The 26,763-nt window shown below is 50.5% G+C and overlaps 10 protein-coding genes across 10 annotated transcripts; 6 read left to right on the top strand and 4 right to left on the bottom strand.

Moving 5' to 3' along the window:
• The first annotated feature begins 255 nt into the window (after nucleotides 1-255).
• Nucleotides 256-1,080, top strand: BGZ61DRAFT_69251 (uncharacterized protein). The gene has a single exon (XM_046256990.1). It carries the CDS (start codon nucleotides 358-360, stop codon nucleotides 952-954), a length of 597 nt encoding a protein of 198 aa, XP_046100673.1. The 5' UTR covers nucleotides 256-357; the 3' UTR covers nucleotides 955-1,080.
• Nucleotides 1,081-1,207: 127 nt separating this feature from the next.
• Nucleotides 1,208-3,433, bottom strand: BGZ61DRAFT_359444 (uncharacterized protein; the record flags this gene model as incomplete). The annotated part of the gene is made up of 1 exon (XM_046241081.1): nucleotides 1,208-3,433. One exon carries the CDS (start codon nucleotides 3,431-3,433, stop codon nucleotides 1,208-1,210), a length of 2,226 nt encoding a protein of 741 aa, XP_046100672.1.
• Nucleotides 3,434-4,744: 1,311 nt separating this feature from the next.
• Nucleotides 4,745-5,930, top strand: BGZ61DRAFT_359429 (thioesterase-like superfamily-domain-containing protein; the record flags this gene model as incomplete). Its single annotated transcript, XM_046241078.1, has 2 exons — nucleotides 4,745-5,071; nucleotides 5,121-5,930. The coding sequence occupies 2 exons, from the start codon at nucleotides 4,745-4,747 to the stop codon at nucleotides 5,928-5,930; spliced, it is 1,137 nt and encodes a 378-aa protein (XP_046100671.1).
• Nucleotides 5,931-7,098: 1,168 nt separating this feature from the next.
• Nucleotides 7,099-8,225, top strand: BGZ61DRAFT_481286 (uncharacterized protein; the record flags this gene model as incomplete). The annotated part of the gene is made up of 2 exons (XM_046249275.1): nucleotides 7,099-7,140; nucleotides 7,194-8,225. The coding sequence occupies 2 exons, from the start codon at nucleotides 7,099-7,101 to the stop codon at nucleotides 8,223-8,225; spliced, it is 1,074 nt and encodes a 357-aa protein (XP_046100670.1).
• A 1,297-nt stretch (nucleotides 8,226-9,522) lies between these two features.
• BGZ61DRAFT_551689 (uncharacterized protein) lies at nucleotides 9,523-12,085 on the top strand (the record flags this gene model as incomplete). Its single annotated transcript, XM_046255508.1, has 4 exons — nucleotides 9,523-10,114; nucleotides 10,163-10,236; nucleotides 10,351-11,011; nucleotides 11,302-12,085. Exons 1-4 carry the CDS (start codon nucleotides 9,609-9,611, stop codon nucleotides 12,083-12,085), a joined length of 2,025 nt encoding a protein of 674 aa, XP_046100669.1. The 5' UTR covers nucleotides 9,523-9,608.
• Nucleotides 12,086-12,483: 398 nt separating this feature from the next.
• Nucleotides 12,484-14,448, bottom strand: BGZ61DRAFT_396052 (fungal-specific transcription factor domain-containing protein). Its single transcript, XM_046242948.1, has 5 exons — nucleotides 14,325-14,448; nucleotides 13,882-14,265; nucleotides 13,544-13,827; nucleotides 13,235-13,489; nucleotides 12,484-13,184 (listed from the first exon to the last, which is right to left on the bottom strand). Exons 1-5 carry the CDS (start codon nucleotides 14,353-14,355, stop codon nucleotides 12,612-12,614), a joined length of 1,527 nt encoding a protein of 508 aa, XP_046100668.1. The 5' UTR covers nucleotides 14,356-14,448; the 3' UTR covers nucleotides 12,484-12,611.
• A 566-nt stretch (nucleotides 14,449-15,014) lies between these two features.
• On the top strand, nucleotides 15,015-16,065 carry BGZ61DRAFT_551684 (uncharacterized protein; the record flags this gene model as incomplete). Its single annotated transcript, XM_046255507.1, has 5 exons — nucleotides 15,015-15,056; nucleotides 15,120-15,278; nucleotides 15,343-15,449; nucleotides 15,501-15,814; nucleotides 15,875-16,065. The coding sequence occupies 5 exons, from the start codon at nucleotides 15,015-15,017 to the stop codon at nucleotides 16,063-16,065; spliced, it is 813 nt and encodes a 270-aa protein (XP_046100667.1).
• Nucleotides 16,066-16,234: 169 nt separating this feature from the next.
• On the bottom strand, nucleotides 16,235-17,143 carry BGZ61DRAFT_535637 (uncharacterized protein; the record flags this gene model as incomplete). The annotated part of the gene is made up of 1 exon (XM_046254289.1): nucleotides 16,235-17,143. The coding sequence occupies one exon, from the start codon at nucleotides 17,141-17,143 to the stop codon at nucleotides 16,235-16,237; it is 909 nt and encodes a 302-aa protein (XP_046100666.1).
• A 4,360-nt stretch (nucleotides 17,144-21,503) lies between these two features.
• BGZ61DRAFT_496471 (general substrate transporter) lies at nucleotides 21,504-23,494 on the top strand (the record flags this gene model as incomplete). The annotated part of the gene is made up of 6 exons (XM_046251025.1): nucleotides 21,504-21,772; nucleotides 21,865-22,020; nucleotides 22,074-22,188; nucleotides 22,240-22,277; nucleotides 22,328-22,469; nucleotides 22,592-23,494. 6 exons carry the CDS (start codon nucleotides 21,504-21,506, stop codon nucleotides 23,492-23,494), a joined length of 1,623 nt encoding a protein of 540 aa, XP_046100665.1.
• A 1,974-nt stretch (nucleotides 23,495-25,468) lies between these two features.
• Nucleotides 25,469-26,483, bottom strand: BGZ61DRAFT_551676 (uncharacterized protein; the record flags this gene model as incomplete). Its single annotated transcript, XM_046255506.1, has 3 exons — nucleotides 25,469-26,075; nucleotides 26,156-26,282; nucleotides 26,369-26,483. 3 exons carry the CDS (start codon nucleotides 26,481-26,483, stop codon nucleotides 25,499-25,501), a joined length of 819 nt encoding a protein of 272 aa, XP_046100664.1. The 3' UTR covers nucleotides 25,469-25,498.
• Nucleotides 26,484-26,763: the final 280 nt, after the last annotated feature.

Below are 26,763 nucleotides of genomic sequence, written 5' to 3'. Positions count from 1 at the left end.
CAGGTTCTCCCTTACAGAGTCCACCGCTACTATCCATCCGTACTTAGGTACATAGCGGCAATACACACACCTCACCCATCCATGCCCGCTACGTGATATTTCCCTCTCTCTCGTGACCAGCCGCTGGCTAGCTGAAACTGTTTCCTTCCCCATGGTACGACGCCCACACCTTTGGACTTGCTTTTTGCGCCTGGGAGGGCGTCGAGACCGATCGGCCGCCTCCAGCGTAGCAGGGATCGTCGGGCTGGGACACAACGCACGCGCAGGCTAGAACTTGGAGGTGTTGAACTCTGTTGAAAAAGCGCGACTGAAGACACTGAAGAAACTGAGGCTGACTTCCGTCCCCCCCTAAAATGAATGGATTGCCACTGGCTTCCAGGGCAGATGATGACTAGTCCAGCCCATCCAGCCATCCACCACCCACCATCTCCCCATCCTGGTCGCGTGGATCGCACCGCACCCGACCCGACGCCAACAAGCCCAACTCGCAGCGGAAGCAAGGAAGCAAAGGAAGCCAGCGGACGTGGTGGTGGTGTGGACTCGCTCCTCCAGTCAGGCCAGACCTTGTCAGCATTCAACCAAAAGCGGCACAGTCACAGGCACAGGCACATCGGGCAGGGAACTGCAGTATTTGGCCTGGCGCATCACGGACGCTCACAGGGACGCTCGCTGTGGAGAGGGGGAGGCGTGATGCATCCCAGGTCTTCCCCACAGAAAAAAGGACGCACGCGCAGGCGCAGGCGCAGGCGCAGACGCAAGACGCAAGACGCAGATGCACCTTGCAGGGACTCGCTCACACACCCCTGGAACAGTCAACAGTCACGCCAGGGCCCGGGATTTACTTTGCAGTCGAGTCTCCTCGGTGAGCGGGGAACACACCCTGGCGCGGAGAGAGAGACCCTGAGCCCTGAGCGGAACCTTACCTCCTTGCCCCGGACGAGTCCCCGGACTTGACCAGCGAGAAGCCGTCTTTTGGTCATCAATCCGTCGACACGCGAGCTTCGAGGTCTCACATTTGGTCACACGTGTGGTCATCGACTCTCAAACATATTGTCATAGCTCAGCCCGGGGCGAGAGCTTATTGAATACCGCATGTCGAGCCACCCCCTTTTCGCCCGGTCCTCCTGTCACCTGGTCCCGTGTTAATGTACTCGGCCGAAAGCGCCATGTCCTTTCAACCCGTCCTTCCTCCATCGCAGCCCAACGCTCACACCGACCGCGTCTTGACGTCAAAGATGACATTCTTCCACCCGTCCTGCTCGTACTCGGCCACCCGCTGCTCCGCATCGCGGCCCTCCCTCTCCCACAGCCTGACCAGGCTTCCCGGCGCGTAGCGTCCCCGGAACACGCCCTTGCCCGCCGCCAGGACGCCCACCCGCGTGTCGATGTCTGGGTCGCCCGCTGGCACCAGGCGGGCCAGCACGGCGCGCACAAAGGTCCACACGTCGCTGGGGTTGGCGATCCGCGTCGCTCGCAGCCGCTCCCGTGCGTAGAGTAGCTCCCGGTTCAGCGTGTGGATGCCCTCGGAGATGGCGGATGCCAGCTTGACCTCGAGCGCCTTCTTCACCATTGGTCGTATCAGGGGCTTGAGGAGCCACGCCAGGCACGCAAACTTGGACTTGCTGAGCGTGTAGTTGAGGTGGTGGATGTGCACGTCGACTCCCCGCAGGACCACCATTTGCTCCAGGTTTTCCCGCCCAATCTCAATGTCGAGAGAGATGTCGACGCCGCGCTCGTCCAGGTAGAACCCTGCAAGGCCCTCGTCGGCCATCCGAAGTAGGCCGGAGTGTAGACGTAGCCAGTAGCCCAGGTCATCTGCAGCAATAGACAGCCCGGACACTGTGACATTCAGCAACGACGTCATGGACGACTTGGTCCCGAACCGTGCTTTGCGGACTTCGACATCGTTCTGTGTTGAAATCTTGAGCTTGTAGGGGAAGAAGGAGCTGTGGTTGACTGTCCGTCCTGGTTCGAGGATGAGGTTCTCCAGCAACAGGTCGATGGCTGGCGACGCCACTTCGACACGGGGTATGGGGATGTACTGCACGGCTTGAATGAGCATTGGCACAAAGATGTTGGCCGAGTCAGATATCAGTTCCCCGTTGGTGCTCTGTCCGGCCGGGGAAAGGAGAGTGGCGATTCTCTTGCTGGCGTGGATGAGTTTCTTAATGTCCGCGTCAGCCACGACAGAGCGCAGCGCCGAGTGCAGGCTGGCGAGGAGCGCATCCAAGTCATCCCGAATCGACGACTTTGCCACGAGTTCATCCGACTTCTTGCGCAGCTCCCGAAACCGCTCCTCGGCCTCGTCGAAGAAGTCCGGGTCCATCAGCATGTCCTGCACCAGGTTGCCCACCTGCCGCACGAGCTCGTCGAAGTTGGGATCCGTCTGGCCGTCCTCCATGACCGCCGCGAACGACTTCTCCACGCCCTGCCAGTCCTCGCGGTTGCCGAGCGAGGTGAGGAAGAGCCAGAAGTTGTGCAGCGCCCTGTCGGCCTCGGCGTTGGTGTGCGTGTCCTCTTCGACGGCTTGGATCGTCTCCGCGGCGGCGTGCGAGTAGGCCAGGAGGTACCGCCGGATGAGGCGAGACAGGGTGGACACGGATTCCGAGTAGTCAGTGTGCTGTCGAAGATTGAGGACGGTTTCCTTGAGGCGGTGGATGAGCGTCTCTCCCTCCTCTCCTCCGACGTGCTCCGTCAAGCTCTGGCCAGCTTCATCGATAACCTCCGCCGCACCATCTGCCACAGCCTCGGAAACCTTGGCCAGTTCATCTTTGAGATCCTGATTTGACGGAGCGGGCTTGGAGTCTCCATTCGGGTGCTTCAACGCGTCCTGGCTCTTCTTGTCGGGCTCGATGGCCTCGCCTGCTTTCTTGGACACATCGGCCAGAGTAAAGGCCGTATCGTGAAGCACCTCCCTCCCCACGGTGCTCAAGTCGGATAAGAAGATTCGAAAGTCGGAGTTGTTCAGAAGCAGCGAGCCCACAGTTTGTAAGCTCCGGTATGTCGACGTCACATCTGCCTTGACCTTTGCGCCCGTCGCCCTCACCTCGATGTCGTCCACATCCACATCCAGCCGCGCTTTGGCCAGATACCAAACGAAATCCTGGATCTGATCCTCTGCGTTTTTGTGTTGAAGAAGCGCGATGAGCTGCGTCAACCAAAGCTTCAGGCTGCGGACCAGCGCTCGTCCCGACGGGCTCAACTCGTCGCCATGCGGATTCAGGACCTGGGCGGAAAGCAGCGTGCGCAGGTGAATGATTGCCTGTGCGTTAGTGGGCATGTATCCCTTGGACATGGCCCGCAGCATCTGATATGTGTGGAGCTTCTCGTGGAGGCGCGTCTGCAGTGTCGTGTCGTCGTTGTATCGCGGCAGCAGCGGCTCGCGCTCGCTCTCATCGCTGCGCGAGCCAAAGCAACCGAAGCATGATAGCATTTTGCAATTCTGCAATTCTGCAATGTTGGCAATGATTGAACTGGAACCCTTTCAACAGGGGCGGATTCCTCTCCTCTTGTATCTCGCCTTTTCTGGTGGCGGTCGTTGATAGTCGAAGACGCGTTGTCGAAAGTCTGATTGTAAGCCCGGTTTCTAGTGGCTACGTCATTGACTCTCCCGGAGCTTTTGTCCCTGCTCCCGCCCACACCACTATCAATTGAGAAAGACGAGCAGTGTCAACGACAACGCGAAGAATTAATCGTAGGAGTAGGTTTTAATTAGACCAAACTTTGATGCTCGGTATGCACGATGATTTGCAAATTGCACTTGCTTCCGTCATTGCAGAGCAACGATGTGTCAAGTGCGACTCTGCCACATGCACCCATCGCTCGCTTTCTCTGCATACAATGCCGTCCAATTGAACCCCGTATCTCAATTTGAATGTACATCAAAACAGGTCCCTCGGAGATAAAATAAGCTGGTTCCTCTTTGGGTGCATTGTATGTGGATGGATCGTTGGGTGACAAAGGGTTGTCCTCTCCGCTAGAGGGATCACATAAGCGATGTGTAGTATATGTGTCTATGTGTTCTGATAATGTTAAACAATATGTTCATGGCATTAATTAAAGAAGGAACCACATGGCAAATCAGCCGTGAATGCACTAGACAATTCTCCAAACCGTATTGACCAAGCTGGGTGGAACCCGGAACATGTTAACTAAATCTTAATGTTCACCACAACTTTTAAGTATGCTCATAATGGTGACATCTAGAAGCCTCATATCGAGCCGTCTTCCTCCTAATTTTCTTTCCCCCATCATCATGAATTCAGTTCTATCTGACTCTACGCCAGCATCAGCGCTCAAGATTCTTCTGATGAATGGACTGGTGCTGTAGGGTAGGCATCAAAGTCCTAGGCACATGCTACCGAAATCGATACAGTAACAGATTTCGGATCTAAAGCGAAAACCATGACATCTCCAATGGCTTTACTAACAAGAAGGTCTTTGAGATATATCATAGGCCACATGAAAATACGGCCACATGCAGGTTGAGATAGTACAGCTAGCTGAGTCCCGGAAAGGCAAGTACCTCGGTACACGGGATTGGCGAGTTGGCTGATCGACCCTGGCCTCGGACTTCGGAACGTTCCACCGAACTGGTTGACAACATCTTCGGCCCCTTTGCAGCGGATGCGTCGTCTCCAGGCCGAACAGCGACCAAAACACCGTCTTCACGATCTTTGAAGAGGCATTCACGAGACAGGACCTGATACATCGCTCCCGCCGCTCTTGCCCACGGCCCGACGCGATGACTGACGAGCCTGACGCGTCGGCGGCAGCGCCCCCCAAGGAATGGAAGCGCATGTCGTTCCAGGAAGCCATGGAGCTGGAAAAGCTCCCCGCCGTGGATCCCGCCGACCAGACGCGTGAAATCAGATTCATGAACCGCCAGCCGCCGTGGATGCCCGGCAAGGAGCTTCCCTGGGAGTCCATCGGCGTGTCGGCTGCCAAAATCACCAGAGGCGCCTACGGTGGGGTCGTGTATGCCATGGCTACCCTTGCAGCGGCGCGGGTCGTCGAGGAGGAAGATACAAAGGGTTCGAGTGAGGAGAATGAGGGCAGCCGCGCTATTCATGTGAGTGAGACTAGCTATGGCGCCGACTGCACAGACTGACGTGCCGTAGACCATCCAGGCTGTCTTCACGAACCCGGGGCTGATGGACCGGCCATTCATTTTCAACGTGTCCGAGATCCATTCCAGTCGTTCATTTTCGACCCGTGTTGTCAACGTTTTCCAGTCCACCGAGCCTTCAGTCAATCCGTCTGGCCCTTTCCCTAGCTCAGATGCCACCGCTCCTCCGGGAGACAAGTGCTTTTCTTGCCTCGTCACCTTCAAACGACCCAGCCCGAGCCCTTCTGACGTCCAAGGCTCTTCGCCGCAGGAACGCTACCGGAGCATCCTGTCCTCGCGGCCACCGGAGGAGTGGGAGCACTGCCCTCAGGCGGACATTGACGCGGTCAAGGACACCTTTCCCAATGCTGGACCCGGCGCCTTTCCGATTCTCGAGATGCGCAAGGTGGATATGCGGTCTTACAACGCCGACAAGGAGCTGCCAGACCGCAGAGAGCTGATTCTCTACCGCCTGCTCGCCCCGATCCCGAAGGAGGACGTCAACGCGCACATCACATGCCACGCCTTTGAAGCGGACCGTAACGGCATCATCATGCTCGGAAACCACCTTGGCTATGGGTACAGTCTCGGCGTAGCAGCTACGTTGAGCTACTCTTTCTATGTGCACGTCAACGCCGAGGAAGCCGTCATGGACGGAGATGGATGGTGGATCCAGGAGGTCTACTGGCCCCGATACAGCGCGGGGAGAGGGTTGATGATGAGCTTTACGTGGAGCCCCGAGGGCAACCACGTGGCGACGGGATATCAAGATGGAATTCTCTTTCCATCGACCTCAAGAGATTCAAGGAATGCAAGGCTCTGAGGGTGTAAACTTTAGATTGTGTTGGGTATAAAATGTTAGCTCTATGTGTCTTTTGTTTCCGTGTTTGCTTGGAGCAATATATCATAATATTAGATGTTTTGACCAGACCTGGTGCCCTTAATTTAGGTGATACTTTCGTGCGGGAAGAGTCGTTGGAATATCTGGCAAGCGCTATTGTACTCTCAATACGAAGGGGGACTCGTGAAGGAATATAACGAACTGGAATTTCTGATAGCATTTTCAATCGTAGGAGTAAACGAGTGACCATCTCAAGCTCCTTTTAAATATAGTCGTCATCGTATCTTACCTTAACGAGCTTTAAGAAACCCTATCGAGACCTGAAGCTCATGCCCACGAGTGGGCTGTAGGGGACTGAGTTGATGAGATTGAAAATGCGGAGAAAACTTGGCCTAGATTTGATGGGGACATGACCGAGCTGTTGACATGTTCACGGACAGTTGTGGCAATGAGAACACACGATCACCGAAGATCTTTCCACAAACTTCTCAGGATGTATCCGCCAATTCATTTAAGGCAAAACCCCATGTATTATGGACTTTGTTCAAGAGTCGAAGCTACCAAATCTTAAATCCGCTTCACTTTTCAGGACATGTTGGCTGTATGGAATCATCTCGTGATAAGGCGCACTCTTGTTTGCAAAATTTCCGTTCAAGGCATAGAAGCAGGCTGTAATATTAGCCAAAATCTTCAGAACTGTTTATGCGATATGGGACTGCGGCTTGATCATCCTGATTCAAGGATCTTCATAGGCTGGTGTTTCTGCTTATGATCGTTTGAGAACATTCAGTGATGCCTTTGAGTCGCCCAACGCCTAGCACTAAGCCACTTGGTTCGAGCCTGTATTTTTCTGTTTACTTGACTGCTGCTTTATTCACGTTCTGAATATGCCCTCTCCATCCCTTATTTGCATAAGGCCTTAGTGTTGCTCTGCACGACTGGGCAGCAAACACGAGGTGCGCGTGACCTGGCTGCCAGCTGCCTTGCGCTTAGGCCTAAGGGCAGTCGCGCCTGTGGGCAGCTGCACACTCACTTATGATTCCGTCGATTGTTTATCTCTTCTAGCACAAGAAGTATCTTATCGGTCTTGTTTTCTTCACTTCTCCAACTCACCAGACACACACGCGAGACGATCACGAATCTTGCCAACATGGATAACTCCCACGATGAGCACTCCCGCCCCATTCTCTCGGTGAGACTTTCTACCTAGAGACAAGTTTATTCATAATTACTGACAGCTTCCAGGGGTATGGTGACATTCCTGCCGACACGCCGTCCCAGCCCAGCGCCACAGCAACTTCCACGCCATCCATCCCTCCCGAAAAAGACGAGGAACGCGGAGTCAACCAAATGCTCCAAACGCCCTGGGACCGTGTTTATACGGTCAGCCACAACGGAAAGACGTACAAAACACCGGTCACGCTCGGAAGCACGCCTGTCGACAAGATCGATGAGACTGGGCCGTACTGGGAATCCTCATGGCTGTCTCTCGATAAATTTCTTGCGCAAGAGTCCACCGAAGAGGATCTGAAGAAGGACTTTTACGAGCGACGTCGTCGAAACCCGTCCGACATATCGTTGGTGTCAACGTACAAGTTTCACCAGGACAATGTCAGCAAACATCGGAAGATTCGCGAGATATTTGGTGCTGGCTCTTCCTACCATCCCAACCAGCTGGTTTCAAAGCATCATCTGCCCTCCGACGGCCTCTGTCACAAAGAGGTCATGTACAAGTTGGCATGCAAAGTGTCCGATCTTCGTGTTCTCCATCAGCGGGGCGAGCTGTCCATGGACCCTTGGGACTTCCTGCGCTGGAGGATAGGGCGAAAGGCCCAGTCTCTGGTCGGAACGACTTGGGAGAGCACCAGGGGGGTCATCAAGACAGTCATCACCAGGATTTGCGACGACAGTGGTGAAAAGCAGGGTGAGAAGTACGAGGATCGACTTTTGAGGAAGGCTGTGCTTCGGTCGGCCCAATACCAGAACAAACTGGGCACCTACGGCTCGAAAAACACCACGAAGCCTGTTGCAAGCATCCGGAAAACAACTCATCGCCGACCATCGAGCAGCACCCGAGCGTCCCGTCCCGCAAGCACACCCGAACCATTCAATCGGCCTTTCCCATCTTTACCATCTTTGACTGCTGCCGCCCGTGAGAGACAGGAACGACGACAAAGGTTGATCCAACCTTCTGGATACCAGGGCGTCAACGCATTCAGAGCACAGCAACGCGCTCGATCCCGAGAGTTGCAGTCTAAAACCACTGAAGAACAGTAGTCGACTTTGTTGGTTTCGCAGTAGGTTCCCCGTACGTCGCGTCAGGCCTGTGCTTGCTAATACTCCTAGATGCACCGACTTCTTTGAACATAACCGATTGCAACTGAATTTCTCAGAACAAACCATGAGTCTGACAAAGGGCTCCGTTGTGTTGTTAGTTTTCACCTCCTGCGAACAATAGTCGGTGGTTTAAGAACGGAGAAGGAACGGTGCGGGGCTGAATCAACTTGAACTGGCGGAATAGCTGCCGGAAGATGCAGATAACTTAATGAGAATGATGATCCCCTTGTATATTGAGGATTTAATCCCCAGTATTCTGCTCTGTGGAGAAAATGTAAAACTCAGCTCTTGATAGGAAGTGTGCTCAGCAAGCAGCAACAGCCAACCCTTCCTTCGCGCCCCCTCTGATCAAGTGACGCATAGCATAGATCCCAGATTCACTTATCGCGTTGAAAGGTCTCCACTTTGTCCAACAGAGAACGAGAAGTGGTGTGCGCGAGCTCAAAAGACTAGCCCAATTGCGACACGGGAAAGGCACATCCCGCTCATAGTGAGCTTGCAGCCTGACGGCGAGTCGCGATCCAATGAACAAGGTCAACTTGCCCTGCTGATTAAATATATAGAAATCGTGATCAGGCTTGAGAAGATGTAGGGAACAAAATGGGACAGCCCGTGTTGACATCACACAGCAATTTATTAGTTGCGCCCCAGCGAGGACACCGAGGAGACCCCCACCCACAGAGGCGGTCGCATTGACATAGTCCTCTTTCAGCTTCTAAGTTTATAAAGCAGGATTTTGAGGGCAGTGCAAAGTAGCAAGGCTTGGACTTGATGAGCCTCACTGGGGGCTAGCTTCATATTAGGGCGAGATTCAAGCCAGAGCAGCCAATACTGTCCGAGCCTTCTGAGGCTGAGTTGCTGTGGGGCCAACAAGGATGCAAGTTCTCGACAACATCTCACAGTCACTAGACCGAGAGGTTGTCAGCGCTATGCGGTAGATTCAAGGTGATGAGTTTTAGCCAGAGTGAGAAAGAAAAAGACCGCCGGTGTCAAGTACAGTAAGCATGTGTCAGCCTGAAAAAAGGGTAGGACAGTGACACTAGACGTTCACAGTCAGAATCTCGATGGCAATGTTACTCTCTCTTATTTCATCACACAATGCTCGCATGGACCTCCACGGCGCGAGAGCTGACACACGTGATTGACTTGAAACTGATGCTCTCCACATGGTGCTACAGTCCCGTGTCAGCTGGCACCATATCTTGGCGGCAAGTGAGCACAATCCTCAACGTCCAAAGTTTGAACATCGATACTCAACCCGATTTCAGATGCAGGAGCCACTGCAGTTACACTCTTCATCACTTCTTGCACCATCGCCGAAGTATGTTTTCCAAATTCGCCAGGTCTCCCCTCCCTCAGGCTCCAGTAGACGATCCTGATCCAACCATCGACAGCCAGACGATATGCTCCCGCCAAGTCAAGCTTCCCCCAGGTAGAAAGTTCACCCTCATCGGGGGCGTGGTCGGTTCCCTTTTCGTCCTCATCTTGAATCTCTCTGTCACTCTGGCGTCGCTCAACCAACCGAAAGGAACTGGAGAGGCTGCCAATGGTCTCAGGGTTCTCTACCAGGGATCATGTTCAAAGGCCAGCAAAGTCAACGTGGTGCTCCACCTCTTTATCAACATATTCAGCTCTGTCTTGTTGGCAGCCAGCAACTACAGCATGCAGTGTTTATCGGCGCCAACCCGAGCCGATGTCGACAGGGCCCACGCTAAAAAGAAGTGGATGGACATCGGAATCCCTAGCGTCCATAACTTGAGTAAAATACCAAAGACTAGAGCCATGCTATGGTTTCTGTTATTGGTCTCATCTGTGCCGCTACATCTCCTGTAGGCTTTGTCAACCCATGCCGCCAGGAACAGAACTGACTGTCCTAGATACAACTCTGTCGTCTTTTCGTCCCTAACCTCAGTGGATTACAATATTTGGAGTGTCCAGGATGCGTCTTCTGGTGCAGATTCGATATTCTCTCGCCCTTTTCAAGAAATAGAGGATGATCCAAACTTTGGGCACAACACCACGTATGGTATGGTCCGGCCCACCGCCAACCAAACAAAGGAGATAGCGCAACTGTGGGATTCCGCAAAATCCAACGACGGGGTTAACCTCACTGCACTTCAGTGCATCGAAGCTTATGCGACGGCATTTCAAACATCTCGGGGCGCTCTCCTGTTGGTGACTGAGACGGGACCCGAGGGCAAATTGGGGATACCGGATTACACTTACAGCAGTGACTTCGACGGCGACCAAGTGGCAGGATGTCCTATCGAGGTATACGAGTGGATATGCATCCACCCGAAAGGCGAAAGCAGCTGTCACGCGCCCTGCCGAAGTCTTTTGTCTGGAGTCAAGGCACATGCGGACAACTGGAAACCATTCGGCCATCGAGTCAAGTACTGCATCAGCAAGCCAGTTCCTCAGGTTTGCCGACTCAATTTCAGCACTACCCTCGTAACCTTTGTCCTCATCGCGAACGGATTCAAGGCGGCCGTAATTGCATATACTGCATTTTTCCCACCGCAGGAACCACTCTTTGTCCTGGGTGATGCCATTGAGTCGTTTCTTACTTCTCCAGACGCCGCTTCGAGAAACAGCTGTCTAGTATCAGTAGATGATGTCAGACGCAAGAAGAAGAAAGAAAAGGCTGGATCTCGCAAGTGGTCTCTGACGAAGGGACGGTGGGCAAGAGTGGCGAACATACGTCGCTGGGGGATCAGTTTACCTACGTAAGATCCTCCCAACTATTAGGTTAAGAATCAATGGGACTAACGCTTATGGGCAGATGCAAGGATTCCCGAGACACCTCTAGCGATATTTGTTTAATACCCGCGGATCATATCAGAAATGTGAACAAAGAATACTGGAATGGACCTCGCACGTGGTCTCCGAGTAAGAAACGGTGGGCTGCAGCCGTGAGCAATTGTCGATGGACTACAAGTCTATTAATGTAAGATCCCATCAAACATGCCATTCACTTAAAAGGATCAACAAGCTCATGCGACTAATTTATGGTTAGGTACCTGTTCACACTGAGCATTGCACTCTTCTTCCTCGCATGGGGTATCAAGGTCGTTGCTGGCCCTCATGACGCAGCTAGCCTCTGGGCTTTGGGCTTTGGAAAGCCATCCGAGACAGCGCTGATAACAGGCCTTGCAAACTTATTCAGAGAGTCCCATACGAAGATCATCCAGAGCGCCCTCATCGCAAACCTTCCGCAGCTGTGCTTTTCGGTTTTGTACTTCCAATACAATGGACTATTCACCGGCATGCTCGCCGCCAGGGAATGGGGTGACTTTGGCAGTAGGAGACGGGCGATACGAGTTTCATCGGATCCCAGGGGTGAACAGCGCTCGAACTACTTTCTGCAACTCCCGTATCGCTGGAGCATTCCGCTACTCCTTATGTCAATCTTGGTCCATTGGCTGTTGTCGCAGAGCGTTTTCATTGTCGCCGTTGAGAGACCACAGGATCCCGACGAGCCGCTTTACACTACGTGTGGCTATTCACCTACGGCCATCATTACGTCTATCTGCGCTTCAGTCACAATGGCCGTTGCCGTGGCGGTGACGGGGCTTTTGCGCCTTCCAGCTGGGATTCCAGTCGTCAGTAGTTGCAGCCTAGCAATTGCAGCGGCTTGCCATCATCCTGACGGCATTCCTCAGTCGGAGGCGCCCCTGGTTCCTTTGAAATGGGGCGTGATGCAAACACATGACGAAGAACCAAGTGCTGGTGTTTTTGCTCATTGCGGATTTTCAAGCGAATACGTTGAGGAACCGAAGGTCGGCGTTGAATACGCATGAACAGACCGGAGTGTGGGAGTGAAGATGTTCACAGCCGGAATGACTCTTTGCAGGAGTGATATCAGATCAGGTCCGGGTCAACAAAGAGCTGGGGAGAGAATGACCTTTGGGAAATAATCTATTGGGAATTTTATAATAAAGAATATTTAAACACCCTTGGATAATATTGCCACCTGGGGTCCTCAGCCGTATCTAATAGAACCAACGGCTTGCGGTCCTTGGTGGGATGTTGGCAGTCTGGCCTGTCCCTGACTATTGGTTTCAGCAGTTTTTCGTCGACTGTGCTCAAAAATTTACACTACAAGACATTCCTGGAAAGTGTGTAAATGACTTTTGCAAAGGTTCATGTCCTCTGCTCGCTCTTTTCTGATTTGTATGACTATGTGAAACGCATGAGCCTGGGATGACTATGTCTTGACAACTAAACGAACCCGTACCGCTTGGTCTGTTAATCGCATGAGTTTGACCAAGTCACACCAGCATCAAGTGGAACTCATCAATTGATGCTAGATTATCTTGCCAGAACTTAGAACATGGCTGGGAGAACATCACTGAGGCCAAAGATCCTGCTCAGCTGGTCTGTATAGTCCATAGGGACATCGACAAGATCATTCTGGACCCAAATAAACTCCAGCATCGACTTGACCCGCTCTAAGCTCTGTATGTGTGCTTCTCTTTCCGTTGTGGAAATGAGATTGAGGACGACGGTCCTCATCTCGTCATTTGCTGCCTCACAGCCGAAGGCAAAGAGCGGAAACGGGGCTTTGCAGGTGTTGAGTTGGGACATGATGGCGAATCCCTCTGCGATCCACTCCATGATCTTCTCTGACTGATCTGCAGAGTTTTCTGACGTACGGGTGATGTAGATTAAGGCTGCCAGCTGATATAGTTTGGTTATCTTCGCCGAATCCGCCTCATTTGTATTGGATGTCAATTCTGAGTCATTTATCTGAATACTTCTCACTCTCCACTCGAGAACTTTCAAATACTGTCTGTAGTCATCTGAGTGATAATCTGGGTCTGAGGGGTCCAGGAGGGTGTCGGAGATTTCCGAGAGCACGTCTAAGATTGGGTGGGATGCGCCGAGCAAATTTGGGGCCTGCCAGAAGTAAGTAACATGTTAATTAAGTCCTTGATACCTTGACATACCCGCGAACGTTCGCAGACTGTTGGCGAGAAGTCTTGAAACTGGGCATCGTTATTGAGAATGTTTTCAACAGAATGACGACGCTGCCAGTATCGGAGGCTGAACCGGCCCAGCACGTCGTAGTAATGGACCCAACTGATCAAAGCAGCGAAATCACTGTTGTGAACAGAATCCTCAAGTTTGGCCGTCTTGATGATATCTTTCGAACCGCAGATGTACCAGTGCCAGTGATTTGAGGTTTTCGAAGACTGCTGAACCTACAGATTATATGAGATTCAAGGTCGAGCCAAGGGCAAAACTCGGCGACATACCTCGAAGGAACACAGGAGCATTCCGGTAGCTACATGCTGGATACACTCGGCGGATCCAATGTTGGTATTTGCTGACGTCGAGAGAGCGCGAAGTGCAGAGATCTTGAGCAGGGCCGCGCGGTTCTGTGGTCCATCGCGATAGAGCGAGGCCAGAGCAAGAGCGGACTTTAGCACTGCTGTGGCAGAGGGTGTGCTACCGGAGAGAGCCATGCGGATAATTGCAGGACGGATTATTGATGCGTCTTGGCCAAACGCCGGCAATGAGAATGATGCAATGGAGACAACTGTAATGGAAGGTCAGCCAATGGACATGTTGATAGAACATGAGTAATTCTCACAATACTGCAACAGATCCTTGTCTAGGTCTGACAGACTGGGTGGCATCCACGATACGGGCGGGTTCAAGACGGGCTGCGCGAGTTGTCTGATGCGATGTAACTGGATGGCGCGAGAGGTCTTCTGAGCAAGGGCAGTCCTGTACTTTGATTCCGAAAATAACGTATCATGATGTATCTCGACATCCCAGAATGATGCATTCACAAATGGAAGTTCGGTGATGTTTCTAAGGGAATTAGTCTCTGGCGTGTCAGGGCCGACGAGTGCTCGTTTCTTGTCGCCGGCTCTTGGCCAAGACAGACGCAGATCGTATCCCTTGCAGTCTCGACCGGATGAAGCGCAGCGGCGACATGTGGGGAGTGCACGATCGCAGAGGACCTTGCGATCTATTGACCCGTTGTCAGTCAGATTTGCGTGCGAGTCAGTATTCGCAGGGGAAACGAACCGAGACAAGTCCCGCAGCCTCGGCTCGACATCTTGGTGTAGTTCCGTTGCCGAGAAGTAGATGACTTGCGTGGTAGCTTCACGCCAATTTACTGAGAACTCCAGGCACACGAAACAACGCGTGGGGTGCTTATGCCTGGGTTGAGTAATCGAACTCGCATCATGGCAAATGCTGATGAGGTCAGCAGCTCATCATCCCGGACAATGCAGAGCCGCTAATGCTGGGTGCGGCCCCAAGAGAATGCAGGGCAACTTTCTGCGAGGCCCACTTCTGGCATTCACCAATGAGGATTAATCTCTAACATTAGCCTGATGCACGATTGCAGCTCCATGGGCACATTGTCAACTATTCGCGAGCTTGAGCAGGGTGGGGTGTCTATCTCAGGTTGCGTAGGCGCTCCGTCATGATCCATATGTGCCAAAATATCCTCGCCAACGGCCAAGCAGATAGGATTTGAAATCAATAACTGGATTTATCATCCATTGGGCCGTTCAGGTGATGGGAATGAATATAAAAGGTTAATCCAGTCCTGTCCACAATACGAACATTCACCAGCAAACACATCGCATCAACGCATCGCACCAACACATCGCACCAAGACATCCCACCAGCAAAAGTATTGCACCAACAACCTTATTCACCGCTACTTGACTTAATCTATCATTTACCCTTCGAATCTACACTGTCACAATGGCTTCTTACTTGGTCACCGGGGCATCCCGTGGTCTTGGCGTGAGTCTCATCGATGCAGACTGTCCTTAATGCCCTCGCGCCGGACTGACCGTGCTCTTCCAGTTCGAATTCATCAGCCAGCTCTCCAGCGACCCTAACAACACAGTCATTGGTCTTGTTCGCAACAAGCCCGCCACGCTTGAAAAGGTTGATCGAGAATTGAAGCAGCGGGCCAATCTCCATATCCTTCAGGCAGACATAACTGATTACGAGGCACTGAAGGTAGATAATGACTGACATAGCTGATCTTTCTATTATCCTCTGGACTAAGCGTGTTATTCTCTAGGCTTCCGTGGACGAAGTATCCAAGATCACTGGTGGCAGCCTTGACTATATCATCGCCAATGCCGCCTTCGTCTCCACCTATTCTGCTTGGGACACCCTTGGCTCCTTGTACGCTTTTTCTTTCTCCATGGAACGGTTCTGTTATTGACAATTCTGCAGAGGCAAAGATCACAAGAGACTCGGTGAGGACTTGCTGGAGTCTTTCAATATCAACGTCGTCGGCAACATTCACCTTTTCAACTTGTACATGCCCCTCATTCTGAAGGGCAAAGTCAAAAAGGTCGCCACGATCTCGTCGGGAATGGCCGATATCGAACTTATTGCGCGGTTCAGCATCGCCTCTTCAGCGCCGTACTCGATCAGCAAAGCCGGCATGAACGTCGCCGTCGCCAAGTTCAGTGCCGAGTACAGCAAGGACGGAGTACTGTTTTTGAGCATTTCGCCAGGGCTGGTAGATACAAGCGAAACTGCGCGTAAGTGGATTCCCTCCCTACAGTCTATTAGAACCACCAGGAGTTCTGACCATTTGGCAGCAACCGAGGACCGGATCAAGGGTGGACAGCAAATGATGGCGCAGTTTGCCGAGTACGCGCCTCACTTCAAGGGACCTACCACCGCAGAGTCATCCGTAAAGAATGTGCTCTCCGTCATCAATCAGAAGAGCGTTGAAGCAGGAGACGGTGGCTCCTTTGTCTCTCACTTCGGAAACAAGCAATGGCTTTGAATGCGTATTGCCAAGAGTTGACGGTATTTTCTGCAGAGAATGCTTCGCGAATGTCAATGGTAGAAATGTCTGGCTTTCACTGCGCAAAAAATAAGTTTTGTAGAATATTGAATTCGCCCCTTTGCAATTGTGTTTTCGCCCTAATGCCTGGTGAGAGAAGCCCTGTTGACTATCCGGGCCTCTGGTAACTGTCTTCAAAAGCGCCATTTTGTTCTCGATAGCAAGTAAGATTGGCGAAGGAATAAAGTGCCTGACTGCTTGACGTGACCCCCTCGCTGACGTCCTGTTCGAGGATGCCCAATTTCTCAGCCGTATCGTCGACCATTGACTCAATCTCATCGACTCTCTCTCCAATAAGTGTTGTTTTAGTCTCTGTCGCAGCAAACCGCGTCTGAAAGCCCTCAATGTCCGTCATGCGCTGGCCTTCAAGGGCGTCCAGGCGTCGGTGGGCCCCCTCCATGCGCAGGGTCTTGGCCCGTTTCTCCACAAGGTCTGGCCCGAAGCCGAGAGATCTTTTATGAGCCGACGGCTGTTCAAAGTCCGTAGGTGCAGGTGGAGTCGGCAAAAGTCTCTGTCCTGTGGGTTGAGCTGGTGATAAAGGTCGAGAGAATGACCGCTCATCGGAGCGGCTCAGGGGAGAGGAAGATGGTTGGTCGTCGACAGTGGAATCAAAAGTCACCGTGCGCTTCTGCGGGGTGGTTACCGGGTTGCTGAATCTCCCCATACGCTCTTTGAGCTTCGACATGAGCATGTTCCAGTCATGATCTGCCAGCACTGCGGTTCTTGGAGTCGCCAAGCCTGTCGGTTTCTCCTTCTGGATGGGCTTCAAGGTCAAAGATGGTCCAGGTCGTGCCACATTAGTCGACTCAGGCTCATTGTCCACTGGGAACAGGTTGCTAGGGGCAAAGGTCGACTGCGTGACTGAGGGTTGTTGCAAGTTCGAAGTCGTCGCCGCGTTGATTGGAGTGAACTGTCGAACAGGCGCTGGGTCGTTACCCGTAGGCAGTAGAGTGGGTTCAAGCGTGGGAATATTCCCCTGCGCTTCCGCTGACTTGAATGGTCGTTTGCGTGGCGGCATGTTGCTGTTGACGTCGGGTCAGAGTCACGTCTTGAAAAGTTGTTGCGGAGGGTTCAAGATGAAGTAAGTCAGAGACCCTAGTAACGAACCAACCCACCTTTCAACCACCCCCACTTACACAGTCAATTGAGCCACTCACCAACTTCAAATATAAATAAAACAGCAACACAATATTCCAATTGGTCCATTTAAAGACTTTTCTAGTAGATAAATAGCTAAGGTTTCCAAATATCAATGAATTAGCCAATAGAAATTTAATTTAAATTAGCTATTCTGAATATTCTGACTCTAAAGGTTCTACCCGCTGTCTTGTGGCTCTAACATTCTGGATTGAAATAAATAGCTTATTTGGATCCTTGTCAACTGCAGCTCTTTTCCTCTTCTTTGATTGGGCCAATTGTTGCTTTAGAGCCTTATTTTCCTCTTCCAATTGCAGTACTTTCATCCCTAGAGTGTCCAGACCCTTGCCTATAGTCCGAAACAGCCGTCTTGTGGTTGGGCTATTATAGCTAGGTCGACCTTGTGACCGCACCAATGACTGTACATCCCTTGAATGACTAGGGGTTGTAAATAGGTTATTTTCTGACCTCTGGTTCAGTCTTGGAGGCGAGGGATCAGCTGATTGGACTGTAATAGTCTGATTGGGGTCATCAATAACGAACCGACTACCCAACGCCTTATTTCGGTCTATTGGCCACAAACCTAACCCTTTCCATCCAGCCTTTGCATTGGCTTCCGTCAGGGCGGTATTTCTAGCTTCAAAATAGCACTTTAAGAAGGTCTCTTTCCTTGTTGGGCTAGTGTCAATAAGGGGATTGGCTAGAGTTAATGCAGCCCGATATGCAGTCTTTAAAGGCCCAAAGACTGATATATCAAGAGGCTGAAGAACATGGCTTGTATGTGGCGGCAAATAGATTAAATGGATCTTATTGGCCACACAGAGACGCATAAAATCCGGTGTTGCATGTAATCCATGGCCATCCAATATCAGAAGACGCTTCTCATTGGACTTCTCCGGCTTTAATCCCGGGATAAAAATCTCTTTAAGCCACTCAAGGCCAATTGCATCATTAGTCCAGCCTTTATCAGACGATGTAAAGTTCCAATTGGTCAGAAAGTCCATATCCTCTGGAAACCACTGCTGTTGGGGGTTTTTCCCTTTGAAGATAACCAATGGATTGAGGTGTTTTCCAGTTGCAGAAATAGCCTCAAGAATGCTAGTCCAATTCAGGCTGCCCGGGTGCTTTTTAAGTGTTGATCGTAGCTCTGATTGGCCAAGCACAAGCCCGTTAGTCCCGATCCCTTGGAAGATCCCAGTTTCATCCCAATTCCAACGGTTGCGCGGAGGTATGTGATTGATGCCTGGTTGGCCCATAATGTCAAAGAACTGGCCAATAGCATACGGATTGGCTCCATTTATCCGTCTTGAGTCAATTCCCTTGGCTCTGAGTGTTTTTATTCGTGGATTTCGGCGTAAAAACCCGGAAATCCAACGCCTTCCAAGTGGCCGGTTATCTTTAGCTGCGCTCAAAATGGAAATAACCAACTTCCGGATTTGGGCATGAGTCATAGCCATACCTAGCTTGTCTTGGAAGATAAGCCAGTCACAGAGCTGCCTTTCCTGCTGTATAGAAAGCCGTTGCTGCCATTCGTGGGCTTCGTGGCGGCTCTCTGTGCCCTGAATCCGACTGCGTAGGGTTGGGTATGGAATATTGTGGTGATTGGCTGCTTTTCGTATTGATACGCCTTCAGCAACCTCTTGGATAGCCAATTGAAGGTCATTTTCAGTGTAATTGGGCATATTAAAGAGCCCTGATAGGTCAGATCGTTCAAAAAATTGATGTAGATGGAAGAAACGCGTGTGGCTTGAGACGCGTTGTGGTCAACGCGAATTAAAGTGGGGTGGTTGAAAGGTGGGTTGGTTCGTTACTAGGGTCTCTGACTTAATGATCGAGGTGCAGCGGTGCAATGCCCTTACTGCTTTGTCTTTCGTAGTCGCCCTCGTCTTCTCGCACGAAGTTGTGTGGAGGAAGCTTGAATTGGTATCTTTTGGGTGAGCTGCATGTAGATGTTTGCGTTTCTGCCTGGTGGGGGATTTGCCTAAATTTCTAAACTCGCAAATCTTTCGTCCATTCACTACAGTTGCCACCAATTTAAGTGTGGTTAATGGAGTAGCAGCTAACCGTCCCCGAGTTGCCCACTCAGGCATCAACAATTTCTCTTTCTTAACCAATGGCCGGATGTTAGATGACCAATGACCATGTTAGAGTCCCGAAGCAGGTTAGTAGTGTTAATGGCTGAATGGGTCAGGTTCATTGCGGGCTGCGCAAAGCTCCATGGTCGTGCTGATGGAGTTAAGCGTTTTGGCTAGGTAATACGACACGGCTTCATTAACGTTTCGACTGAACTGAACGATTTTGACTTTAATAGTATATAAAGACAAACACAGTAGGGGCCTGTTCAATCTGTTATTTACTGGCAGCAGCTGGGATTGTGATCATGCGGCCCTTGTTAACAAAACCCCTGATACACTCTCTGCAGCATCACGGCCTTCATCCAGTGCGCCTGTCCATCCTTGCCCACTGCCCGGATGGCCTTGTACTTACCCTTGCCTTTGCCCTTCCCTTTGCCCCTTCCAGCGAGGACGTCAATGTCGCCGAAATCACGAGCCCACTCTTCTGACGGGACAGCATCACAGTAAGCCGGTTCACGTCCGTCGTAAATCCAGCGCCGGCCAATAGATTCACCATAGGGAGGGGCCGTAGTCGCATAGGCGATGGTGGACTGGTGTCGCGGTCCAAGTGCGTCGACTCCAGGGCAGTCGAGAGTTCCTCGGGGGTGGGTCCCACCGTCCGCACCGTGCCTCATGGTGTTGTAGAAGCCAGTGCCCCGAAAAGGTCGCGATGGAAGCTCATTTTGAGCTTTAATAATTCGGGAAGCAGTCGTTTCATCCAAGACCTGGACTTCTTCTTATCCTTCGTGCAAATTCCAAGGGCGACAGAGTTGGTTGGCCAGGCATCACGCTCAAACCTAAGGACTGCGGCGACTTTTCTCTCACTATCATTCAGCTGCGGGTCGAGGAACAAAGATTCAATGATAAAAATGTCTAAATATTTTTTATTGCGCAATACACAAGTTACTAGAATATTAAATTCGCTTATTTGCGATTACGTTTTCGCCTTAACGCTTGGTGAGGCAAACCCCGGAAACTATCCAGGGTTGCTCAACGGGAGGGAAACCCGTCTCACGAGCAAAACATTCTCATTTACAGAAAATTTCAGAGACGGATCTGGACTGTCTGAATGTCAATTTTTACCATCTATAATCCTGAGCTGCCGCTGCTTTCTCCTGAACTTGGGTGATTTTCTGGTGGCGCAATCAGATGTCTACTCCGACCACCTATTTATCAAATACATTTTTTAATCCTTAGGGGTATTACGCAATAGGAATTCTAAGAACATCAATTTATATTCAAAAGAGAGGACTCCCAATTTAATCTCCGCTGTTAGTACACTTGAACTTAAGTACCCCTCATACAATGCCAAACTAAATACCTTACAGCTATCAAGATGAGAGAAAAAGTCTCAGCTGGCTACCTCTAACCCCTCTTTCCTCAAGATGGGGTTTGGGCCAATCTCACCCATTCTGGCTAAGGTCGAATATCGGTTTACTAGGGATCATGTGAGCCCAACCTCAATCCAACCACACTCTGCAAAGCTCTTTTCGGTTATATTGTTCCATGCCTAGAACCAACCCCGCTGATAATGCTTCCTGCCAACTACACAACTGTGGTATACTCCACATAACCTACATTGATATCTCCCATTGGTGCGCTACCGGGGATATCGGAGCCGGCGCCACCCTGGTAAATAAATCACAAGGCAATTCCCCCGCAAAATTGGTGCCCTACCGTGGACATCTGAGCCGGCGCTAGGTCATCCTCGGCGAATATGGTCGATCACAACAGAGTTCCCCCGCAAAACATGCCATCTTAACCCCGAGTTCCCTGCTGGTCACTGGATTCATGGCATGTAGTTTACGTATGGTTCCCATAAACACATATCCGAGGACTAATAGATGATGATCTTTTCGACGGGGAAACCATATTAACTGCTTGGCGTCGGTTTAAGGTTGCAACCGTAACCCTACACGGCTACGCTACAACATAGGCAAGGGCAGAGTATCTACACGGGTAATCATGTCATTCGTGGGCTTATTAAGTAATTTCATGTTCCGAGAAATATAAATATGTAGACCAGGAAGCACTTGGTGCCGACCGAGGCGAACCATACTTCTGGGCAATTTTATCTTTTCACAAACGTCCTGGGCTTCTTACTGCCAAGGATCCAGTCTCAGAAATATGGGAGGCGTTGATCAAAATTCCCCTCACGAGCATGAGAAAGACGACGGCACCAATGTAGATCTGACATTTGAGTTCACTTCGGTCGAGCACGCTGCTGCAATCGCTCACGAAGCCCACGACAAGAAATATTCTCCATGGACTGCTTCCATGTTCCGGCTTTATGGCATTCTTTTCGTTGCATATGCCTGTGGATGTCTTAATGGATACGACGGCAGTTTGATGGGAGGTCTCAACGGCATGACGTCGTACCAGAGAACGTTCGATATGTAAGACAAGTGCCTGTCGTTATTTTCCGGAACATGCATCGCGTGTCCTCTCGTAAATTGTGTCGAAGTAACTGAGATGCTGACGTATTTAGGACAACTGCGGGCTCCTCAACAGGCATTGTGTTTATGATTTACAATGTTGGCAGCATTGCTGCAGCACCTACTGTCCCTTTCGCCACTGACGTCCTCGGACGCCGTATCGGGATGTTTGTTGGTTCAGTCATTATTGTCATAGGCACATGTGTGCAGCAAGTACATTGACGTCAAAGTGCAAATGAATTTCAACTAACACTTTCTTAAGAGCTACTAGCCATTCATTGTCGCAATTTATGGGCGGCCGGTTTCTTCTAGGGTTTGGTGTGTCGTACTGTTGTATTGCAGCCCCCACTTATGTTAGCGAGCTTGCCCACCCAAAGGTACGTCTTTTTGAGACCGAAAGGTTAGGGCCGCAACTAATACAGAAGTAGTGGAGAGGCACCCTGACCGGATTTTACAATTGCATGTGGTATGTTTTCATCCATTCATGGACAAACAATTCATTTGACACAAAAAAAGGCCGGTAGGCGCTATCATCGCGGGTTGGGCGACTTACGGCAGCGCCTACATCGATACCAACGACGGCTGGAGAGTTCCAGTGTGGATTCAACTAGTGACGTCCGGTATCGTGTCTATCTTTGCATTGTTCCTTCCTGAATCTGTAAGTTTCTCTCCGTACTAACTAGGGGGGTCCTCACGAACGGGGGGTCGAGCTGTAGTGAAATGACGAGACCCCTTGGTAATCACTAAACACGACGACGAACGCTGACATGTATTAAACAGCCCCGATGGCTCATTGCAAACGACAAGCATGATCAAGCAGCGGCTGTTTTGGCTAGCATTCACGGCGACGGCTCTGTTAATCATCCTATTGTTCAACTTCAGATGAAGGAGATGATGGCGCAGATCTCCAACGAAGCCTCCACTCAAAAGTGGTGGGACTATCGAGAGCTTTGGAGCACACGCAACAACCGTCGACGTCTAATCTGTGTGATAGGCATGGCCATCATGGGGCAGGCATCAGGGAACAGTCTCTCGTCGTATTACCTCGTTACGATGATGAACACAGCCGGCATCACTGACGAGAAGAAAGTGTTGGCCCTGAATGCTTCAAACAGCGTCATTGGCCTTCTTGGCTCACTGATTGGCGCGCGTTTAACCGACCCCATCGGCCGCAGACCACTTCTCATCTACAGCATAATCTTTTGCTCTTTCATCTTTGCAGTCATTACTGGAAGTTCCAGTCTTGCTGTGAATGACCCCGGCAACACCCACGCGGCAAACACCACGATTGCATTTGTCTTTCTTTTTGGTGCGGTATTTTCAATTGGTTGGACTGCTCAGCAGAGCATGTACATTGCAGAAACACTTACAACCTCTACTCGAGCGAAAGGTACGGCTGTCGGAAACTTCGCGTCAAGTTGCATCTCACTTGTTCTTGCGTACTCCTCTGGCCCAGCATTCGAGAAGATCGGCTACTATTATTATATCGTTTTTGTATTCTGGGACCTGTTGGAAGCCGTTTTCATCTACTTCTTCTTCCCAGAAACCAAGGAGCGGACGCTTGAGGAGCTTTCAGAAGTCTTCGACGCCCCGAATCCGGTGACGAAGTCCTTGGAACCTAGGACTGCTCACACCATGATGGTGGCTATGAATGCTCATTCATCAAAGACTGCTGATGTGTAAGCGTCAATGCTGGAATTTGTTTGTTGAGATATCTCTGGCAATGAAACAGAGCGACACCTGATAGGAAGTTGGGTACAACTCTAGTTAACTGATGAGGTTGTTGCAAACTTTGGTGGATCTGAGTCAATTCATGTTCGACGCAATTAGATACATGATCAATACTACAAATGCTGTATCTTAAAATAATCATGACGGTTTAAACTTTAAGTCTTTTAATGCGTAGTTTTGTTTGGAAGGGCATATCTGAGTTCGTTGGGAAATGTCAGACAGGAGACAAGCTATATTGTCTTGTGTCAATGATTTAGAGTATTCCTAATCGTACACCAAGGACAAAAATTTTCAAAGCAAAGTTTGGCGTAAGGAAATATACCCAGCCCATATGCCTCACTCAAAGTGTCTTATTCTGAGAAAGTTCCAGTCCTTACCCTAAAATAAACATAAAGATAAAGAACTTAGAGAATAATACTCAGGATAAATACTTAGAATAAATACTTAGAATAAAGCTTATTTAATTTTCTTAGGTTATACTTACTAATATATATATTGCTAAGACTTCCTAGTGAAATTGCCCCATGTAATTGAGTATGCGAGTAGCAATACTCATGATTTATTCAAGGATGAACAGGGCATAACATGTCTCAATCAATATACTGCGAGATGGCTGCGATCCCCCCTTAAGGAGCCCATCCTGACACGCTCAGTATCGATGCTACCGTCCCCTTTGCCTTACATCACTCAGGCCAGGTCTTTATTCACTGTATTGGCAATACTGCTTGAGTACCTCTGGCTCTGAACTTGCTTAAGAAAACCCAGCTTCCGAACTTTCTATCAAAACTCTCAGTGTATTACCATTAATACCTAGCCCTGCGCCAACACGCCCGAGCCGGACAGCGACAGGAGGCAGACGAGCTTAAGCAACTACGAGGGGAGCTCGTGGCAGATTATCGGCAACTTGCAGCTATTCGACGCCAGGTCCCCCATGCCAAAAAGAACCGAATGCGCTCCGAGTCAGTCCAGAGCAACTTGACTATTTAAGAGAGGAATGGGTCTCGAGAACGTTACGTCCGGGAAGTCTAACAGCACGTCTGCCTCTTTACGTTCTCGGCAACCTCAAGATGAGTACCTGTATGCGCTCAGAGTAGGAGACCCAGCAGTGAACTAGCATCAATCTTCCACGCGCACCCGATGGCTGCCCCTACTTTGCACATCTAGATACAATGCCACTCGACTGGAGTTGACATTGGCGTCTTCGCCTTATGGTATGCCGGGTTAAACGGATGGCTGAGCATTGCAATGTGCGCTGGCCGACAGTGGACAATTCGATAACGATATTCTTGAATGTATCTTTCAGGTATACATCGGATGTATGGTTATTACCGCCAAAGATTCAGAAGAAAACTGGAATATGCACTACAAGTATCGTATCGACTCATTAAATTGGCACAGAATCCTTCTCCCACTTTATTCGTTCGGGCTTTCTTTTACCTAATGATTTAGGAAATCTAAGCCTTATATAAATTTAACTTAGCTTTAGTCCATAAAAACAGGAAAAATTTATCGAATCGATACGGTATGCTGAGTTCCTATGACTGCTACTTGATATTGAATTTAACAACCCTCTCACCTTTACCATTACCCATAGGGTACATGGACAGCAAATGCACACAGGATGGCCACAGAATCCAACCAGGCTTATTAGCCGGACCGATGCCGACAATAATGTGGCCGATTTCTGCGTGGCCTGCTGTCTTGAGATCCTATTTTGGGGGTTTCATCATCGAAACACGTCGGTGTAGTCCGAGATGTGACTTTAAAGAAACAAATCTCGATCCAACGTGAACAACGACCAGATGTCTTTGCAATCAACCTTAAGGTACGGGCTTATTGGGATTGTTGGATAAGCAGTTTGCAAGATATCACAGCAATTTTTAACATTTGTTAACTGGCACATTACCCTGCTGTAAAAATATCCCGATTAGATCTTCTGTAGATTATCAGCAAAAACTAGCGCTCATTAACTCCCATCTCATACACCGTTCTTTTTGGATCGACCCGTGGTGTTTCGTTAAGAGGGTTGGCATTAACCGCAGTCTCATTTCCATGCAGTTCAGCAGGACGCTCACCATTTTCCACCTCGTGCACTTCTCCTGTTGTCGAGGCAGGAGGTTTTGGCTCAGCTATCACACTGGTATCCCCTCTATCCCGAGGCTGCTGCCAGCGCGCTTCACCGTCTGGCTTTGCTCGATTCCTTCGACGGAGATAGAAAAACAATCCTACCAAGGCAGCAATTCCTAGTACGGGGAGAAGAACTCCAAGGATGATTTTACCGTCCGTTGAAAGTCCTGATGAGGCCGATTTGCCTCCACCACCAGAACCATTAGAAATGGTAGCCGAAGATGTGGTCGAAGCAACCGTTGCAGCGGTTGTTCCAGAGACGGCAGCATTGGTTCTAGCAGCCACCGGTGGGTCGATGATGTATGTTGTGGTTGTCGGTTGACAGCCCCAGGACGTTAACTTGGACGGGTCATCACTTGCTGTCTGACGGACAAATGCGACACAGCGTGAAGACGCTCCGTAGGTGCTGCCACTTATTATCAACCGATTTCTTGTCGTTAAACATGCCTGGGGACCAACCATTGCATTATCGGAGTGCGAGTGCACCTGGAGCTTGGAGTCCCCTCACAGTATGCCGCCCCTCCATCCTCGCATGTCGCAGGAACATAACAAACGGCCGTATCACAGCAGCCCCAAGATTTTCCCCCTAAAGGAGTGCTGCAGGTAGATGTCCCTGGACAGTAAACAGAGTAGTCTATTTGTGAATAATAGGATATTAGTCCCCGAACTAGAATATGAGATGACGAAAACTGTGCGCACTCTCGTTTTGGTTGAAGTAGCCGCAAATCTGTGCCTCAGACGGCTTTGCATCTCGTCTCAGGACTGGTGCCGCAGTGACATGCTGCTGCAATGCCTCCAAGTCGTGTATGGCCATCGTGATGACTGAGCGGACGAGGTTGATGAAGGTGATGGTGGGTGTGAGGTACGTGATGGCCGGCTTAATATTCCACTGAAGACGACGGAGAAGAACTGCGAAGAAGCAGTGGACTGAGAGGTACAAGGCATATTTACCGAACTTTCAGCTGTGAGTCATGTGAATGAGCCCCCTCGTAGTGACTTCTCAGACAAAATGGAACTTTCCGCTACACCAATGACAGTTGTCGGGAATGAGCTAGGAACGCCATCATCCTCACTCCGCCTATGAAATGACCGTA

The sequence above is a fragment of the Ilyonectria robusta genome (genome assembly GCF_021365365.1).
Source record: "Ilyonectria robusta strain PMI_751 chromosome Unknown BGZ61scaffold_18, whole genome shotgun sequence".
NCBI classification, from domain to species: domain Eukaryota; kingdom Fungi; phylum Ascomycota; class Sordariomycetes; order Hypocreales; family Nectriaceae; genus Ilyonectria; species Ilyonectria robusta.
The sequence above is the reverse complement of the archived record's forward strand: the minus strand, read 5'-3'. Positions and strand labels throughout refer to the sequence as shown.

Bases quoted from the DNA above. Each gene is read 5' to 3' on its own strand.
- BGZ61DRAFT_69251 (XM_046256990.1), top strand. From the start codon at position 358: ATGGATTGCCACTGGCTTCCAGGGCAGATGATGACTAGTCCAGCCCAT.
- BGZ61DRAFT_396052 (XM_046242948.1), bottom strand. From the start codon at position 14,355: ATGTCGAGCCGAGGCTGCGGGACTTGTCTCG. The intron at 13,828-13,881 runs GTGAGAATTACT...CTTCCATTACAG, and splicing joins CAAGGATCTGTTGCAGTATT to TTGTCTCCATTGCATCATTC. The intron at 13,490-13,543 runs GTATGTCGCCGA...TATAATCTGTAG, and splicing joins TGCTCCTGTGTTCCTTCGAG to GTTCAGCAGTCTTCGAAAAC.